Source organism: Cebidichthys violaceus, unplaced genomic scaffold (genome assembly GCF_023349555.1).
Source record: "Cebidichthys violaceus isolate CVI_PGR_0920_01 unplaced genomic scaffold, fCebVio1.0.p SCAF_14, whole genome shotgun sequence".
NCBI classification, from domain to species: domain Eukaryota; kingdom Metazoa; phylum Chordata; class Actinopteri; order Perciformes; family Stichaeidae; genus Cebidichthys; species Cebidichthys violaceus.
In genome coordinates, this window is record NW_027176307.1 from 4,230,641 (window position 1) to 4,248,932 (window position 18,292).

General features: G+C 42.7%; 1 protein-coding gene across 5 annotated transcripts in view; it reads right to left on the minus strand.

Moving 5' to 3' along the window:
* The window catches only part of epha7 (eph receptor A7), an 85,323-nt gene that overhangs the window by 6,029 nt on the left and 61,002 nt on the right, over positions 1–18,292 (minus strand). The window contains exons 6-14 of one of the 5 annotated variants that reach the window (XM_068708554.1): positions 13,873–13,997; positions 12,560–12,728; positions 10,545–10,653; positions 8,313–8,368; positions 5,368–5,481; positions 4,737–4,922; positions 3,606–3,667; positions 3,111–3,320; positions 1,888–2,037 (exon numbers count right to left, since the gene is read on the minus strand). In XM_068708554.1, coding sequence (XP_068564655.1) covers positions 1,888–2,037; positions 3,111–3,320; positions 3,606–3,667; positions 4,737–4,922; positions 5,368–5,481; positions 8,313–8,368; positions 10,545–10,653; positions 12,560–12,728; positions 13,873–13,997 — 1,181 coding nt within the window. Of the gene's footprint in view, positions 1–1,887; positions 2,104–3,110; positions 3,321–3,605; positions 3,668–4,736; positions 4,923–5,367; positions 5,494–8,312; positions 8,369–10,508; positions 10,654–12,559; positions 12,729–13,872; positions 13,998–18,292 lie in introns of all 5 variants that reach the window. The other 4 variants (XM_068708553.1, XM_068708552.1, XM_068708551.1 and 1 more) reach the window with 4 other exon arrangements.

Genomic DNA, 18,292 nt, shown 5'->3' on the forward strand with positions numbered 1-18,292 from the left:
GCACCACATAAGGCTCTTTAATGCCTCGGCCATCTTGTTTAGCATTTCTAACATCTGATTGTTCAAATCAGCAAGCCTCTGCTTTGGAGCGCCGGAGAATCTTAATAATGTTTGGGCCTGACGCTCTGGGTGCTAAACACCATGCACCATATAGAAATCTTGAGGCCGGCACAAACTTGCCGTCTACCATCAATCAAAATGTGCCAAATGTCCGACAATAAGGGACAGTTTCAAGTGGTCTGCCGCAGTTGGACTCCCTCAGTGGGAGTTGGCAGGAAGGCTGGCGACAGCACTCAGGGAACTGCGGGTGAGTTAATCATTATAGCAATTTGTGACATTTGTAAAAAAAAAAAAAAAGAATTGTGGGACTGTGTTCTCTGAGGAAGAAAAGTCTGGGCAATGTCAGGAGTCAGCTCTTACTATTTACTTGATGCTAAGACACTTAAAAGATGCATTTTCTGATTCAATTACAGCACATAAAATAACCCCAGACATCAGATGTTCAGCAGTCAGGTGGGAGAAGATTCTGGGACTTTGAAACAGTGTGTATTAATAGTTTTTAAGAGCTGCATTACTGAAGCTATAATATCTTAATTTAATTGGGTTGTGCTTGACTGAGGTTTGACTTTATTAAATTTCTTCCATTTGAAAAAAAAATGCTTATTGCTTTTGTAAATATCCAACATAAATCTAGTTATGTTTTATGTACAACAAGAGGAATGTGAATTAATTCCCTCTCTTGCAGTAAGTGACTGTACTGAGGTCTTTACACGTTTCATTGACGGGTGTCAAAACACCTATAAAAGGGATAATTAAAGAAGTACTCAATAAACTTTTGTACTGCACTCCATAAAGTTGGGGTGGGTTGCGAAAGACGGATTGAAGGAATAAAAAAAGTCAAATCAAAGCAGCAGATTTCCTGACATTTACAAACGAGTGTGGGTCCATCTCGGATCCTACACTTACACCCGTAATGCAACACATAACATGTTGTGATTAGACCCTCCCTGACTGGTAAATGACCAAGGGCACCTGTGACATATAAAAGAGGCGTGGCAATGGCCAGCTGATGCGGCTAAGTTTCACACGTCGACGTGTAAAATCAGTGAAGTACCGCGTTAAATTCAGAGCGTATCTATGCCTTTACATCCTTGTATCCAATACCCGCAACAAAGCAACAAATGAAAAAGCAAAATATGCTTGAGTTGCCGCCTGTTTAATTGGTTCACCACTGCTACTCACACTGGTTTACATTACCATAAGTAATTATAAACTTTTAAAAGCATTTGAATCAAAAGCCTTCTGCATGACAAGTTCTTTCCACTCCTGTTGTTTATATTGAAACCAGCATCAAATCCATGTTCTCAGGACTCCATTTCTATGCGTGTCCCACTTCGGGTCTGTTTCTCCTTCAAATGGATTCAGACTGCGTGATCATAATAAGACTTCTTGAACTAATTAAGGCGCAAGGTTACCGTCCCGACCGGGCTGTTTTTCATGAGGGTCCCGCAAGAGACGTCTCGAAGCAGAACCACGAAGTGGGAGTTTTGTTTGTGATATTTATGTTTTAGTGGAATGACTGTGAGAATTAATTAACGGATGAATCTCAGGGAAAATCCCTGGCCATTTCAGCTTATAGTTGGCAAATAAAGTTGTTCTCCCAGACTGTACTGACACTTTCTTTTTATGAGCTTGTTATTTGTGAGCAACACATGATTTATGGTTTAGAAACTCAAAGAAATGATAGAAAAAATGCTCAAATTTTCTTCAAATCACTCTTTAAAATCAGCACATATCTGTCTCTTTTTTTATGGTCTTTGGTTATGAGGTAGTCCATCAGCAAAATGTCAAAGTAACTCAATGGCTTCATACCAGGTAGTAACTTACATCTTGATTGGACATATCCCAGTAGGGCCGTTCCCCATAGGACATGACCTCCCACATGACAATGCCATAACTCCACACGTCACTTGCAGAGGTGAATTTACGATACTGTATGGCTTCCGGCGCAGTCCATCGGACGGGTATTTTGCCGCCCTGTTCAGTAAAACGCAGGTCAGTGGCTGGAGTAAAGATCAAATGCATTATATCCTGCATCTTCCCCTAAAAACATCAATTAGAGAGAGTTTCACAGTTACACACAGGGTCAAAACACAAAGAAATAACAACTTTCCCACAAACCTGAGCAAAAATACTGCCACCACTTTCTAATGAGGCATGCCTTTGTATGATCTGATATGTAGCTTTAGTAATGGTTAGTAAATCATTTATTAATGTTTTATAGATGAATCATTAGTAAGAACAACAAGGTTGCGTAACATCCCATTGGTTGGTGTTGTTGCAGTGCTGCAGGGCATCTAAACATAGGTTTAGTTATTAACAGCGTATTTACTATTAAAACTGCAGACATGACTTATGAATGCAGACTTAATGGATCATTGGAGAGTGAGAATCTCATGACCCTTTTATGAATTGCTGTTTCACATTCATCTTCATTAGAAGTGCATTGACATGTTGACCTGACATGTACATTTAAGTGAAAAATGCCTTCCCTGCCTCAGGAGACAGTTCTGCTTCTTTTTTTTCGCCAGCAGTTTAAAAACACAAAATGACTTGATTTACAAGCCCAAAAAAATGGCTTACAATGCATCGATTGTGAAAGTGTTGACTCAACCCCTCCCATTTTTCATGTTCTTGGGGTGTTTTGCTTGTGATTGGTTGTGGCAGCATGGCTGTAGTTCCATATTGGGAATTTGATGCTTAAAAAAAAGTCCATGACCCATATGTTGCATTTGTAATAAACTCAGTTTACACATGATAAGCTAGCAAAGACATTTCCCAAACCTAAAGTTATTCTTATTAATGGCTTAGAACGGATTTATAAAGCATTAGTAAATGATTAACTAACCCTATATAAGACATTAGTTACAACCTGTGAATAGTCAGAAAGTTGCACTGAGACATATCTTGTTTTGCAAATTAAAAATGGTGCAGACCTTTTGGGCATGCACCAGCGCCTCTGCTCTATTTTCATGCACCGGCTGTGACTCGATTAGAGGATTCAGACAGGGCTCTGGCTAGAGAGGGAGCAAGCACTTTAATTGACTCACAGTTGTTGTGTAGACAGCCTCGGGATCGTCGTCGATCACCCTTGACAGGCCGAAGTCAGACACTTTACATACGAGATTGCTGTTGACAAGGATGTTTCGCGCAGCCAGATCTCGGTGGACGTATCCCATGTCGGAGAGGTATCTCATTCCCGCCGCTATGCCCCGCAGCATCCCCACCAACTGGATGACTGTGAACTGACCATCGTGTTTCTGCGCGGGGAAGAGAGAGAGAGAGAGAGAGAGAGAGAGAGAGAGAGAGAGAGAGAGAGAGAGAGAGAGAGAGAGAGAGAGAGAGAAAACAGGCGGGTCAGCCGTCTCCGCTGACCATGTGGGAAATGTAGGTCACAGCACTGCAGCAGCTCCAGAACAAGATTTATGATATTTATGCGACGCACAGATCCAACTGCAGACCGCCTGCTCTCTGGGACACTCTCTAGCAGATGCAAAAAGGAAAGTTACAGAAGATGCTCCCGCACTTTCGAAGGTGACACTCACCCTGAGGAAACCGTCTAATGAGCCGTTCTCCATGTACTCGATGACAATCATCACGGGCTTCCCTAGTGAACAGAAGAAACGGAAAGTGGAGAGGGTGATCAATTCGGAGCAGAATTTGTTTGCTCACAAAAATGCTTCACAATAAACAACTATGCTGGAACTGCTTTGGAGTTATTTTTAGCCGCGTGTATTGGCTTTTAATTAAAAGTTACCATCTGCTCCTTTTATTACAGTGTCTAAATGAGAAAATGTTAAACAAGGACAGTGGCAAATTTAATCAGATATAATATCACTCTAACTACAACGCTTTTACCTCCCAAAGCTAAATATGCTTTGATGAAACTGATCTTGCAGGATGTTTAAGGGGCGACACCCCAAGTGAATAGGGTAATAATTCTAATTAATATAAACCACCATGAAACTTCCCCAGTTCATTACTAACATTATACCAATTATTTTTTGTATTACAAGTTTTTTTGAAATTGCTTGCTTAAATACACAGATGATGCAATATCTTATTACACATGTGCTGAATTGTATACATTTCCAGAACAGAAATCTGAAAATTGGATAAAGGTTCCAAATTTTTGTTTCATTTTGTTGACATAATTTGTTGACATTCAAAGCTTTTTTTTTTAATGAAAATAAACTTCAGTAAAAACCTTCAGAATAGAGATAGGAATGAAACTGTAAGGTTTGGTGAATGTATGTAAGTCCAACTGAAGTGGAGATTGCTGAGTCCAAGAAAAAACTGTTGAATTAGATAAATAAATTGAAAAAAAAAAAGTTTGATTACTTTCATTAAAACAATTATTTGTTTGTATTACAAGTTTTCTGAAATGCTATGTTTAAATATGCAAATGTGGCATGATCTAATGGTAAGATTTGGTGAATTTAGGAGAAACTAACAAACGCAAATAGACAAAGTAGTAAGATAAACACCTGAATGTATACTTTGGATGTTTTCTTTCCACTAGTAAATTGGACATGTTATGGCAGCAAAAAAGCCTCAAAATCACAAAATGTACCAGGGGATGAAAAACAATGTTTTTGCCCCGTGGTGTCTCACCTTAAAACAGTCTCATCTGAGCTCACGCTTCATATATTCATTTCCCCTTCAAGTGTGATTACCTCTCGTCACGACTCCCTCCAGGTGAACCACGTTGGGATGGTCGAACTGGCCCATAATGCTGGCCTCACACAGGAAGTCCCGCCTCTGCTTCTCCGTGTAGCCCACTTTCAGCGTCTTGATGGCGACTGACACATCCCGCTTCCCGGGCAGCTTGAGCCGGCCGCTGCACACCTCCCCGAACTCTCCTGTGTTGGGACGAAGCAGTTCGTGAGTGAGGCGTGTGGGTGGGGTTTATAAAGCACTTCGTAATGACAAATGTATTAGTGTATTTTGAAACAAAGCAGCAGTGGAATACAAATTGGGAGTGCGACATCTTGATATACTCGGGGGAGTGTAACCAAGACCTATAATAAGACACGCCAGTGTAGCATAGATACTGTCATTGACCGCCTTTGTAAAATCCATGTGGCAGCAATTTCTCAGCTGTGGAAAAGATCTCGGTGACTGCCTCCACGAGACGCAGCCCACACGTTAATTGCAATGAACCCCCCCCCCCCTTTTTGCAATGGCACTATCAATATACAATGCACAAAGCTCTGCCAAGGTGTAAATATCTAGCTGTCAGTGTGATATATGAGAGCACGGAGTGACTAAACAGCCAGGGCTGAGAGAAATCCGGATGGTGCTCACCTGCGCCGATAACCCGCTCAATTTTAATGCAGGAGGCGTCCAGCTCCTTGGCAAACTGATGGACGGCCCTGTTGGGGTCCTCGTAGGTCTCGGGGTCAATGTAGGTCTTGGTGCCTGGAAATTTAACTGTAGAAAGGTAAGAGGATTACTGTTATGAATAAATATGCACGCTACGCATCGGCGGGCACTTGACAGGCAAACGGTTACTAAGACCAGTGATTCAGAGGGAATTGCTGCGCAGTCAGCGAGCAGTGTGAAAAAAAAGAAGAGAAAAAAAATCTATCACAAATGGGAAGCAAAGATTTAAGTAACCCGTAACCTGAAAGTACCTCACTGAAAAATAATCTGTCTCACCGGCTATGTTGGCTCATCATGCTTGGTCGTTTATTGACACATGATATCATTGTATGGATTTTATTTTGTAGGAATCGAGATTCAAGCGTCCGTTTCCAGTCGCTCAACTTGTCTTTCTTGGGTCATACGATGAGCCTGACAGGACAGAAGTTTGATCGGGTGTGTTCAGGCTTGATCTTTGTTTTGTCCCAGCACTAATGTCAAAGTTTAAATTATCCATTTTTTTAAGTTTGCGTCTGAATTTAAACCCATCTAATTTGAGCAACCAAATCTATGTGAATCTCCAGCTCCAAAGGTGACCAAATGAATGCGAGCAGCTGAGTTCAATCTAGAAAATAATGTTGACAAAAGTTGCATTGACAAGACAAGTTTAGCTACAGCCATACATACAGCAGAAAATTGCATCGCTCCAGTAATTTGTGTCCTGTAACACAAGAGTTCATGAAGAGCCACGAAGTGATAGTGGAAGCAGTTTGTAACCAATAAGGAAAACAAACAAGGTTAGTGTGAGGTTAGAGATGGGGGTAGGAAGGGGGGGGGGGTACTGTTTTCACAAATTAACAGCAAATTACAGTATTATGCACTATTAAGCAAACATCCACTCACGGGGGGCGATTCCGCTGTGCATTTTAAATTCCGCTGATAACAATACGACCTGTCAACTTTAAAATTTAATGAGCTCCGGCCGTAATACACTGGATAAAAGCTGGACCAAAACAACAGAGCCGAACTGCAAGCTCATCCGGATGGAGAGACTCTTAACTCTTTACGGAGGGAGAGGCGATGCGGCCGATCCCAACGCCCGCAAATACAACAAATGCATTGTGCTCTGGCGAGGGGGACTCCGGCGGCCCAGATTTCCCTCCACTTGCTCCCATAATTGCTTCGTCCATCTGAGATGTCAGCGGATCTGATAGGAGATGTCTTATCGCGGCGTTCTTGCCGCTACACGGCAGACAAATTGGGTCCACATGTTGGATTCGCAGTATCTGGCTTCTGTCGCCCTGGCAGCCTCTCGCCGTTTGATATTGCGCGGCGGATCACTCCATTAGGGCCAGACTCCGGGCGCTTGAGTTTGTGTTTTCTCCCATTTTTTATTTTTTTCCTCTTCCTCTACTGCCGCCGAGGGTGGATCTGTCAGATACTTAGCGTCGGCCAACCCGGACTCACAATGCCTCCGCTTTAGCCGTACGCATTGTGACCACCCCCCTGACCCTTTTGTTTCCAAATCAGCAGTTTGCCTACAGCGTGGATCATTACGGCTCCACTTTGGGGAAGCAGTCTGCAGCTGCATCTCCAGGGGCATCATTAGGGGTGGTGTTAAAAAAAACTAAAAAACAAAACACTTACTGATAGAAGGGGCCTAGAAGGAGCCCCTTCGACAGAACAAACTGTGTGCACCAGAAGCTCCGGTAGCTCACCAGGGGTGAAAGTAGATGGAAGTTCCTGACCGACCTTTATCACTTCATATTGTGATGCTCCCATCCCCAGCTTCATGCATCCTTTAACACACACATTATATTTTTTGATGCCTGCAGGGTGCAGAAAAAATTACTTGACATCATTGAAAGCAAACTAATAATTTAAATGGCAAAAGTGCCACAGAATCAATTGTGAATGGTGGCAAAACGTTCACATTTATAACAATTTGTTCCATTTTTAATTACAGCTAAATTCATCCGCAACCTAACCTGAAAATAACTTGTAAAACATCACTACTTATTTCGTCTGTCCGTTCACTTGGGGAGTATTTTTTGCAAGAAACGGCTGGCTGACAAAAGCCCACAGGAGCAGCAGCTGATGTTTGCTAGCAGGAGGCTAACTAAACAATTTGGGAAAAGCAGCAAGAACGGATTAAAAACCCTGCAGGTCTGTGGGCACCAAAACCCACCAACACTGCAATGATTCAGAAGAAAACTAAAGTGACACTCGGATGAGCGTGGCCGATGGTGCGTTCACGTCGCTCCTCGGATGGTCCCGTTTCCCAGAGTTGGGAAGTCGTTCTTCCTACGTTGACGTGTTCATGAGCTTCCAGTCGTAACGTGGAAACAATAATGACGCTACGAAGAAGTTGCGTTGTGTTCTATTGCTTTAACAACATGTTTTTGATGTTCACGTCATGTCATTTTTCCAAAGATCCCGACACCACATGAATGCAGAACTGCTGTCCCCTTCTTTCCCAGTACTGCCGGACCACACCGGCCTCCTCTCACCCTTGTCGCTCACTAAAACCACCTGAGTTATGCCTCTTTTTTTTTTTAAGAGAATACAACCTCAACCTCTCCTCCCTCCCTGACAGCTGTTCCCATTCGCACGTTTGTAGTTCCCCAACGCCTTCATCTCCACAGACTGAGTCCAGCCAATCAGCGGCAGATGTTCGCCTGATTGTTCCCCGGCTTTGACTCGAATCAAATGAACTGGGATGAAACGCTCATGCCTGTGGGTGCTAATGTGTTTTTTTATTTTTTTATGGCACCCCTTCCTGTTAAGCATGCAGTGATTGAGATGTCCCTGTCTACATGTGTATGTGTGTGTGTGTGTGTGTGTGTGTGTGTGTGTGTGTGTGTGTGCACATGAACTTGGACACTCACACTGGAAGTAGAGCTCCTCGTCTCCCTCCTGATCTGCTTTGCTGTACCCGCAGTGCCTGCACAGGGGGGGGGGGGGAGGGGGGGGGGGGGGGGGGATGGAAGGGGGAAGGAAGAGGGCGGCAGAATCAACTGATTGTGCAGAGGAAACGAACGCCCTAAATTACAAGTATTTTAATGCGGCAGCTAACGCTGCGCATGACAAATCCTCCGAGGAAACCCAGCTGAGGAAGCGGGAGCTGTGAACCCCCGACAGCCTACATAGCCTGGCTCCAAATATCTAATCAAGTCACATATCACACAATGCCTGCGCTGTCGAGGACGGTTCAACACGTAATATGCTTTTCTTTTTTTTTTTGCAATAGTAACGTGTTGAAGGTTCCCTCGAGCAGGCGTTTTGCTGCACAAAGTTGGTCTTTGAGCAGAAACTGAGAAAAAAAAAAAAAGATGGATGACGTGTGAAAGGTGGAATAAGCCACGAGTGATGGACATGCACTTACTGTTGATGAAGTGACTCGTGCGCAGCCTTGTCTCCACTCTGACATCTCAATATATTTGCAGCTATTTTTAACTATTTTGGGATCAGGAAAGAGCTAGTATGTGGACCTTGAGTGAAGATGTTAGTGGCAAATCACTGTTTTGAAAATCACAAATGAAATCTCTATTATATTATTTATTTTCAGAATAAATTAGGCTAAGCTATCAATTGACATGTGCTGGATAGAACACTGTAGATTTATCAAAAAATAAAGAAAAAGAAAGTTTCTGGGGTAATATTTGTATTGTCTGTGTGGCCACAGGTTTTGACCAGATCATGATTCTTTGTATATAACTAGATAGAGAGTGCCAGTGTTTCAGAATTATAAGAACAGTGCTGACCAAGTGACATTATATGTCATGGTTTTTGTTAAAAAAATGTACTGATGGCGTGAAACAAACAAGCCAATTTTCACAGATGTTATAATATTCCGTCACTCTTATGGTTTTCTTCTTTTCGCAGAGTTGCCTAGTGGGAGTCGTCCACGGCTCGAAAATTAAAAAAAAAGTCCCTTTCATTTCCCACACAGACAACGTTGGTGACTGACGGGCTCGGATGTGCACTGAACTCCAAATGTTGACTCATCGGTACATAAGATCAACAACTGCATGAGAAAAATGTTTTTTTCAAAAAAATAAAATTCAAAGGCACAATATGGAGATCAGGGTCACTTTGATATTTTCCAACCTGGACCATAGTTTCCCATGTTTTTGTGTCGAATGGGGACAACAATTTTAGAATTTAGTCTAGTATTGAAGGAGAACACTGCAGGCAGCAATGCATTTGCATATATATATATATATATATATATATATATATATATATATATATATATATATATATATATATATATATATATATATATATATATATATTTTTTTAATATACAGAATGAAAAAAACAAAATGACAACTGAATTGATTGGCATTGTGCTTTGCATGGTCTGCATTAGCTGATTTTGTCAATTGTGCGTCATTTTAATGATATGCTTTCAAGTCAGACGTATGGATCTTTATCTTCAACTGACGTCGGAGATACCGCCATCACTGGAAAGTGAAGGTCAGCCCAAACGGGGGGGGGGGGGGCACACAGGGAAGGCTAATTCTGACAAACCATAGCATTAAAAACCAAGTTCTGACGAAATGCCGTTCGTGCAGATGAAAACACTGATGAAGTGCGTGATGGAATGATGCTAATGACAATGGGCTGGGGGCTTTGTGAGAAAAACAAACAAACACAAACACAGACAAATCTGTGCCACGTTTCGTCCTGGATCTCACACACTCTCTCACACATACACACACACACACACACACACACACACACACACACACACACACACAGGAATGCAACAGAACACAGAAGAGCCAAAGCTTCCTCTCGCTCTGGAGTACTTGTCTCATAATGGCTCTGCAAAAAATGCTTAAAAATGTTGTCAGGGCTGGAAGGAGAGGGGGAGTGCTGAGGATGAAAAAAAAAAAAGATGCATCACAACCCATTAGCACAGCATGCCACGAGACGATGGGTGTGCACGTGTGTGCGGGCGTGCCTGCGTGCTGGTGTGTGTGTGTGTGTGCGTGCGCGTGTCAGACGACAACTGCGGGAGGGCGCAGAGGCCCGTGAGTGACAAGAGAGGGCTAATTTGACAAGCGCAGACTCACAGGAGCGGAGAGTCAATGGGGCCCGCGAGAGCGTACCTTCTCCCGATGATGAAGCCGAACACCATGAACACCAGGATGATGGTCCCCGCCACGGCCACCACCGCTATGATGATGACGGGGTTCTGCTCGCTGGAGACGATCGCCGCTGACGAGACGGACACACACACACACACACACACACACACACACACACACACACGGACAAGACATGCAAAGAAAAAGACTCAGTGAGAACTTCGGCACATCAAACAACCACGTAATTGATCCCGACGAGAGGCGTGGGGATTGATGACCCTTCCCCTCCCCTCTGAGGGAGCCGAAGGGGGGGGGGGGGGGGGGGGCTGCTTCTATTTTTGAGCTGTCCTCATACACTCGGCTCCACTGTTTCAGAAAGTGGGCTTAATAGTCCCAGACGGCGACGACGATGCCCTTCATCTCAAACAAAGACACATTCAGGTTGGATTGTTTCCACGTTCAGAGCTCCCACAGTGCTCGGGCTGTTTTGCGCCGACAAAACCGCTGATCGCACCCGAAGAGAGGCATTGCATGAAGTCAACGCGAGTTGTGTTTGTGTGAGGGATGGGGGTGGGGTGGGGATTCATGCATTTTAAATCAAGTGGCTGTGCTGTGCAATGTTCATGTGGTCTGTCTGAGGAGGAAGGGCGGGGGCAAAATTCGATCAGTTGTTCCGAGCATTGGTAGCGCACCAATTGTCTGTTTTGGTCGAGGGGGGGGGGGGGGTTGTTAAGAGCACTCGGCTGTCATGTTGCAGGCAGGTTTCCCTTCTTGAGGCTACACTGCGCTGGTCAAGGACACTATGACCGGACTGGAAAACTTCTAACCTTGTCACATGGACACACTCTGCATGCAGCCAGAGTAATTAATATGTCCTTTTTTTAATGCAGAAATGTTGGATGTAAGGTTGGTGTGGTTTTTCAGAACGAAAAGGGAAATTAATGAAACGGCGACTCATGGATGTTTTTCGTCTCACTTCTGTTTCGGCTTTATTTACCGACAATTGAATCATCGTTGCCTCGTACCTCATGTGAATCCATGCCTCAACGATATATTATAATGCCAGACATTATGATCCCTAACACCTCGGAGCAGCATCTCTCACCTAAACTCCCCGATAACACGCTGCGACACTCGGGGCAGAGCTAATGCAGCTGATTAGATTTAAATGAGTTTATCCTCATGACGCTACAGTAGCTTGTCCTCGCGCTCAGTGATTTCTCCCACGACGTGTTGTCAGCACAAAGTCAAACGCAATTTCTGTTTGCTTTGCTTGGAAGCAAATTATTTCCCCGGGCTATTACTACAGGGGCTGGATACATTAACAGGTTGCGCTTGAATTTGTAGTCGAGATCCTGGTTTCTAAAACCATGTGCTATATATATATATATATATAGATAGATAGATAGATAGATAGATAGATAGATAGATAGCGTTTGTCAGAATCTCCCTCTGTCAGGTGCTCGGCATCGGTGCGTTCGGAGACAGACTGATGTTCTCAGTGCGCTTTATATTCTAAAGATAATCAGACAACCGGTGATGAACACTGAAGAGGTGAAACGGTGTCAAATGAAATGCGTTTTTCCACTTTCATACAGACTTTCACCAGACACCTTTAATTTGTATCAACAGATCTTATAAACAGCTCCGAGACTCCGCACCCAAGGATTTACGGCAACCCGCGTACGGACACAACACTTCTCTTCATCCTCTTAAAAACACACCTGCCTGTCAGAGACGAGCCTATGTGGCCAAACCAAAAATAAAAAAAATTCTGAATTCTTAAGCTACTGACAAAATTTTATGTGAACTTATGAGACTGCCCCTAACTTCAGCTCGTCATTTTCCCATCTACAGTCAAGTCTTTGTCGATGACGCAACAAATCTCATGAAAACTGATGAAAGGTTTTTTTGGGGTTAATTTCGGAGAATGCATTCGCATTTTTATCTGTATTCCTACTATACAAAAAGCATAATTAATGCACAAGTAAAGCAGTAGTATTTGAAAAAGTGCGTGGTGGTGCATTAAATCCTACCTGTGGCCTCCTCCTTGGTGGTTATCTCTAGTCTGGGGCCGAAGGTGCCGTACCCTGCCTCCGTGAAGGCCCTGATCTGGAACACGTAGGCTGTGCTGGGCTTCAAGTTGTTCACTGTGGCTGATGTGGACTTGGACCTCACCGTGGAGTAGACCCGGTCCTTCTGATCCTGTGCAAGGAATAAACCATGTTTAATTCAAAAGTGAGATTGTCACCACGTGGCTGTTTTTCTAAGAAATACTTTCCAATCGCTTCTACTTTGCCGTTTGTTTTTAGCACTGTTCAGTGAACATAAAGGAAACTTCCTGCTCACATGTTAAATGTTAAAAGCCTTGCAATGATTTGAAGGCCGAAATCCCAACATTTCATGGCGGACATTTAAGGTGACACATGTTGTGGCATAGCAGCGATTGGAAAAACAGAAAAAACAAAGCAAATGGAACTGATTGGTCAGGCAAATCAGTATTTCTGTTGAAAATACAAACTCAATGCAAAATCAAATCAGTGCTGTGAAAGTTTGTCTAATCATGAAAGTCCCATACAACCTATTAAGCTGTACTACAGCAAAAAAAATACCTAGACCACATAAACACACATGACGTAATGTTCTTCATCAAAAGGAAATCCATTTGGATGCACAGGCTGCGAGCGTTGTGCACGTGCTTGTCGATCTGTAAATGGTTTTTGCTCTGCGAGAGCCCAAATGGAATGCCAGGCTCTGTTAGGGGGGTGTAGTTGTTGTTTCCAATTTCCCACTTTTACAGCTGGGCAGACCACAGCCACAGTACGTGACATAGGAGACTGATTCGTCAGTGTTTTCTGCGAGAGGCTGCGGCCGGTACAGGACTGCCATCGGATGCTCTGCTACACCCTTGCCTTTGATTTTCGCTAGGCTAAACTCGCTCCATTAAACATTTGCTGTAAAGAGCTGATGTGTTCAGACTTGAAGCGCGGTGACGTTGGCGGTCTAATCTACGAGGAAGGGGAAAGGAGATAACGGTGACAGATTACTAATTCTGGCAGTGCGGCAGCCGCGGTCTGTGTGTGTGCTAACATGTGTATGGGGAGGGGGGGGGGGCTGTGAAGGACTGCGGCCTGATTAAAATCTTATGAGCATCTTCATTCATTATTGCAATTATGAGACAAAAGGATGCACTCGCAGGATTCTTGTGAATTCCACTCACAACGGCATCACAGATAGAATACAAAATGAAGAGTCGGCGGAAGTGAATGTGAAGTGGCCGAGAGATGGAAGTGTGTGTGTGTGTGTGTGTGTGTGTGTGTGTGTGTGTGTGTGTACTGAGGAAACTCACCTTTTCGTAGTATTTGATTTCATATTCCGTGATGACGCCGTTGGGTTGCTGGGGCTCCTGCCAGGACAGCTGGATGCTGCGCTGCTGCACTTTCTCCTTGATGACCTCGCTGACCTGGGACGGGGCTGTTTGGACAAGAACAGTTCAATAAGCGGAGGGCTTAAAAAAAACCACTCTGCACCCACATGCGTCGGCAGGCCTTTCCAGCTGCCTAATATTCACGATGGTGCTTTATAATGTTTAAGCCTCGCTATCCAAATTTTAAAAATCGCAGCAGAGGACAGTTGTTACCGCTGCCAGTGGAAAAAGGTGGAAAAAGGTGGAAAATATGGATTGTGAATGATAATTCACTTCAAGTCATTTCAACATTTCAAGCAGACGCTTACTCTCCCTGATGACAGATCTATTGAGAAATCCTCTCAGAGGGAGACGGGTGCACCTGTAACCTTCCGACATCAGTCTTATGCACACCGATTGTCTCTGGCTCTTTGCGTGACTCATTTGAAGTGTCTGGCTGCTTGGATTAACTGCTGCCACATTTACATTTGCTAAACAGTGCACACACACACACACACACACAGTTCCATCTTTTAGCTGTCAAGGTGAATGATGGTAACAACGTGAGCTGGGATTTAAAGGGGACATGTCATGCTTATTTTCAGGTTCATGCTTGTATTTCTGGGTTTCTGCGAGAACATGTTTACATGATTTGATGTTAAAAAAGACCATTTATTTTTGTCGTACTGTCTGTCTGAATATGCCTGTATTCACCCTCTTGTCTGAAATGCTCTGTTTTGGAGCCTGTCTCTTTAAGACCCCCTCCCAAAATCGCCACGTCAGCTCTGATTGGCTTTTGGGAAAAAATTTTAAGGTAGTTCTGAGCAAAAATGAAGTGAGAGTGAAAGTGATCCTTTGCTAGTATATTATATATATATATACATATATATATATATATATATATATATATATATATATATATATATACATATATATATACATATATATATATACATATACATATATATATATATATATACATATATATATACATATATATATATACATATACATATATATATATATATACATATATATATATATATATATACATATATATATTATGTATCATACCAGCAAGAATACTACAGTTGTAATGTGTGCAATGTGTCACAGACAAAATAATTCATAACTTTTTAACTCAGTACTTCCTGTTTTTGTTTAAAAATAAAAGCCCTCTATCCTCTTCCAGTGGACAGAATCCCTTCATTTGTTAATAACAATTCTGAAATATTTGCAGGACACGTGTTGTGGAAAATGCAGTGACTTGCACGGCTCTATACATTATTCGGCTTTTTAACTGTGGATTGTTATTTACAAATGAGCACACGCCTCTTAACTTTTTTCTGTCTAAAATAAATATAAATGATATTACAATGAACTCAAACATTTGGGTAATTTATAACAGGAAAACTCTTAAGTAGAAGGAAGGGCTGGCAGCAGTCATACTAGAAACAGTGATACTTCTCTTATTTAAGAAGTAAGAGAAGTATCACTGCTACTAGTTCTGCAGCTGTGTATTTCGGCTTCTGGTTCTACTTCCATTACCTTTACATCGTCACCATCTTGATTATAATCACCATCATTTATACAGCACTTTTCTTAAAGACCCCAGTGAGAAAAAAAAGAAGAGGGAAAGCTTTTTGGCTTACTAAACCTCACCCCAAGGAGATGATGCCTTAAAAAAAAAAAAATGTAATCTGCACTTTTAACAGCCTCAAAATCCATTCTGTAAACACACTGTGAAATCGTGATGACTCATGCTGCTCTCGGGGCAAAAACATATTAATTAACGCGTCTTAGCGAGTTTGAAAAGGCGTCCTGGGGACGACGTGGACTCCGAAGTGGAAGCCACTTGTCAGAAGCTGTACTTTGATTTCCGTTTTCCCGGGTCTCTCACGGATCAGAGACGTGCGTTTTCGCATAAAAGGGGATCTCGTGAATGACGGATTCACACCATAGGAGATGTGAATTCTTGTATACTAGTTGATTTTTGAGCAATTTACAAATGATGAAACAGAACAAGCTTAAGTTTCCCCAGTGGCATACCATATGGCTGTGAAGTATGTTTCAAAATCTGCAACTTATAGTCTCAACCGTGACTCTGAACAACATCCAACAGGAGACAAAACCTCTTGTGCCATGACCAGTGACCCGGACCTCTAATGCAGCCTGACCTTAGATTGTTTTAAGATGACCCTGCCACTAATGACTCCGACTGGATTAAAACCTCATTAGGCCTCATCGACATTCCTGACAGCAACGCGGACGACAGCGGAGACCGTAGACCTTGTTAAAAAAAAAAACTGCTGTTGTGACATGTTCCCTCATAATCCACCCAAAACACAGGAACAATGCTTCCTTTCTTAGCGCAGAGCGAATGGTCAAAAGGGGACGATTGAGTTTTCCCTCCCAGAGTCACAACAAGCAGTTAGTGCAGCTTAACCTCATCCAATTTGGCTGCTTTCCTCTGCCCCCATCCAGACAGCGTCCTTGATATATGGCCCTTTCCTAAAATCGGGTTTTTGAGGTTTATGGGCACTAAATGATGCTTCTTGTCTGTGTTCACTGCTTTAATCTGACATTTGCTTTCATCCCCTGCAGACATTTTGTTTTTATGTTTGCTACAAAGAGAAACTTCTTCTTCAGTCAGGATATATATTTACACTGTTAGAAACTCTTGGACTTGAGCAGTCGTTGAACAAATGGATACATTTAGTTGCGTACTGGCCCAGTGGGCTGTTTCTACGCTTGTGAACTGAGCCGTGGGAGTGCTTTTATCTTTTATAATTCTTCGTTTGGGACTGAATTCATCGCAACATTCATTTAAAGTATGACACAGGAATCAAGGTACTGACTGAATGGCGATTCAGGCTAAAGATTACACAACATGCAGCGTCAAAGACAAATCTCCTTCAGGACTAAAGTGTATATCTTCTGTTATACTTTGGGATTTTTACTTTTTTTTCTACGTCTCTTATGAAAATCAATTGGTAAGAAAGAGAAAAATGGAGCATTGATGCAGTTTTCAGGAGGTAAGTACAAAAACAAACACATTGATTCACCCCAAAGCTGCTGATGATAGTATCCAAACCCAACTCTGCTTTTATCTGTGCTGCTTCCCACCATAGACAAAACATACTGTCGACTTGTTCCTGTGGCCAAGTCGCACACTTGTCTTTGGTCTTGTTTGCTGCCAGCTTTGGCCTTTAACTGTTCAAAAAGTCTTCATCTAAAAAGGAAGATTGCTTGGCATGGGAACAAAATTATTTTTACAACAATGCAAAACTATGAAGTTAAAGGCTCACTCACAAGAGACTTTAAGTCCGTAGTATGAAGTAAGCTTAAAACGCACTGGATTCTGCTCTTCCCATGACGCAATTTAGACCACGGATATACAAATAGAACTGGATGCAGCGTTGAACGTGGGCTCCTGTTCATTCCTATGAAAGTTGCTCAGTGGCTTATGAATGGGAAGAAGTGTTTTTTTGGGGCCCAATGGCATCAAGTGAAGTTGGTTGACATGATTGACCACCATGTCAAATTTGGCTCTTCCTTCCTGGGTTTTTGGTTTAGATCAGGGAAATCAGGTCTACCGATCAAACTACCGACCCCGGGGCCAAATGTGGCTTTTGAAATATCCTGAGATATTTTAAATAATCTCACTTTCACTCCTTGGACCAGATTTAGCAGTTTTAGATAATATCCTACACTTCCCATGAATTAACTCTGCCGTGTCTTTGGTCAGACCACTGTCTCAAAGTACATTTATTATCATATTTTATTTTATTTGTCCCCTAATTACACCTAGTATATATGCATATATTATTATAATACAATGCGCCATTTGAGGTTGACGCAACTGCAATATTGTTGTGCTTGCAAAATGACAATAAAGTTCTTGATTGATAAATTAATTAAGACTTAGGCGTAGTATTGATCTTTTCTGCCTCCAACTTTGGCCTTTTACTTCCTCAAATCAATAATTGAAATGTCACACGTGCATATGAGAAATTTGTTCCCTTGTACTAATTGGAAAAAAAAAAGATGGTTCTTCATTAAAAAACAACAACAACAACAACACATAGTTAGCATAGATGCATAGTTTTCAAACGGCAGCAGGTTTATTGCCGGCGTGCAGCTTGACGAGCCACTTTCCCCACACAGCTTCTTCTCTCTCCAGAGTGTGACTCAGGCTCAGGCAGCAGATCTGCCCCCATCTACCCCCCTTTGGCCTGCGGCTGTATAGCGACAATGACTCAGTTCAGCCCCGTCCCAACCTTCACTCCCTTTACCCCCCCCCCCCCCCCCCACGGGGCTGACAGAGAGCCGGGGCCCCGCGTGTTTCCACAGAGATCATGAG